At 61.1% G+C, this 1,763-nt stretch overlaps 1 protein-coding gene across 1 annotated transcript, besides 2 other annotated features; it reads right to left on the bottom strand.

The window, feature by feature from the left end:
• Tc00.1047053438313.9 (dispersed gene family protein 1 (DGF-1), putative) lies at positions 1-1,763 on the bottom strand (the record flags this gene model as incomplete). The annotated part of the gene is made up of 1 exon (XM_797396.1): positions 1-1,763. A coding segment is annotated over one exon (1,763 nt), but the record flags the coding sequence as incomplete, so codon positions are not given.
• Positions 1-1,763: a sequence feature (areas not merged during assembly with more than two copies in the genome that could not be assigned to a particular haplotype).
• Positions 1,617-1,661: a microsatellite.

The following is a 1,763-nucleotide window of genomic DNA, read 5'->3' as shown; positions in this document are numbered from 1 at the left end:
TGCACCACAAGGCACGCGGAGGCGTCACCAAGGCCGTAGCGCCCGCGGTACGCAATGCGCTTCTCTGCGACCAGCACCGAGTCCACCACAGTGACGCGCGAGCCCGGCGGAAATAGGTTCGCCACCACCACGCCGCCGCCGGAGCGCGACTCGAGCCCGCCGATCAACACATCGGCGCGCTGGCCAGCAGGCGGGTCGGAACGCCACCCAACAACGTACAGGCTCGCTCTGCCCACAAAAGTGCAGTTCACCAGCGTCACGTTGCGCACGCTCCCCGACATCGACTCCACGTCCACCACGACGTCCGCCGCAAAGGTCACACCAACGTAACACACCACCGACGTCCCGAAACCGGCGTTCACCTCCTCATCCACACGCACGTCCTGTACGCACGAGTCGGCGCCGTCAGTGCTCGGTGGCTCGGGAACAGCGACGGGCAAACACGCATTGCCGTGGCCGCCCTCAGCGCACGTGCAAGCGCAGCCATCACTCGACACCGTCGCCGTGTACGCGGGGAAGCACGACGCCGCGAGGGTGCATGGGTCGCTGCAGCTCAGAATGGTCGCATTGTACGCAGACGGAATACTGTATCTCGCCCCCTCCTTGTCATTCACTGTGTTGCACGCGGCCACAACCGTTCCGTTTGTGAGATCGCTGGACCCTAATAATATCCAAAGCACCTTCGGCGTGCCCGTGCTGGAAATGAATTTGTTGCCGGACACAGACACCGTGGAGTTCCGTAGATTTACCCTGGGGTATGCATAGGCAAAGGCATCCGATGGGGATTCACGGCAGAGGTTGCCGCTCAACTGCAGCCAGGAGTTGTAGTAGACATAGGTGTAGTAGTTCAAAAAGAGCACAACCGAGCTTCCCTGCATGTCATTGCCCTGAAACACAGCCGCTGACCAGGACTCCACACGTAATGTCGAAGGAAATAACATGAAGTAACTTACCGGCCTCGACGCAACGTTGTCTCGGATCACCACGGCGGAGTTGTTCAGTACATCCAGCGACGAGGATTGGAAAGACCCTCCAAGATATATCACCGTAGCGCCACCGTCGTCCATATGAAACGTGTTGCCCACCACCGCAAACAGGGAGTGCCACGACACCCTCAGCACAGATCCAACAACGTAAATGGCACTTGACGATGCCGTCACGCTCTGAAACACATTGCCACTGAGCACCACCGCGGAGTCATTGCTGACCACCAGCTCATTCATCGCTACACACGACGGCCTTCTAATGTCCAAGCCCGACCGAGAGATCAGCCTCGTGACCTTGAAGCGGTTCCCGCTGATGGTGATGTTCGTGTGCGGCGGAAAATCACCCTCCGGGCTAAGAAGCGCGTCATCGAACGTGTTGCCGGTGACAAAAACGTTCAGCGACTCCACAGCGGCGTGCGCGTCGCCCGCCAGCAACAGTACAGCGCCGTCCCTCCACGTGCATCCATCAAACGTGATGTTCGCCACGTCGCCCGTCATCCCCCCAATCAGCACCGTCAGGATCATGCCACCCCCGCTGAACGTCACGTTGCGGTAGCACAGCCACGACAGCCCGCTGCCCACTGCCTGCGCAACCTCGGGGTACACCATGTCGCTGATGCACTCACCAATCGGCGGCGGTGACGGTGGTGCGGGCGGCGGTGGCGGTGGTGGCGGACCAGCAGGCACAGGCGCCGGGACGCACACATCGCCGTGCCCTCCAGCAGCGCACTGGCACTTGCAGTCGCTGACCGCCGTCGTCAGCGGAGCAAAGCAGTC

The sequence above is a fragment of the Trypanosoma cruzi genome, genomic scaffold, assembly GCF_000209065.1.
Source record: "Trypanosoma cruzi strain CL Brener 1047053516951 genomic scaffold, whole genome shotgun sequence".
Taxonomy (NCBI): Eukaryota; Euglenozoa; class Kinetoplastea; order Trypanosomatida; family Trypanosomatidae; genus Trypanosoma; species Trypanosoma cruzi.
This window is presented reverse-complemented; position numbering and strand designations above follow the sequence as displayed.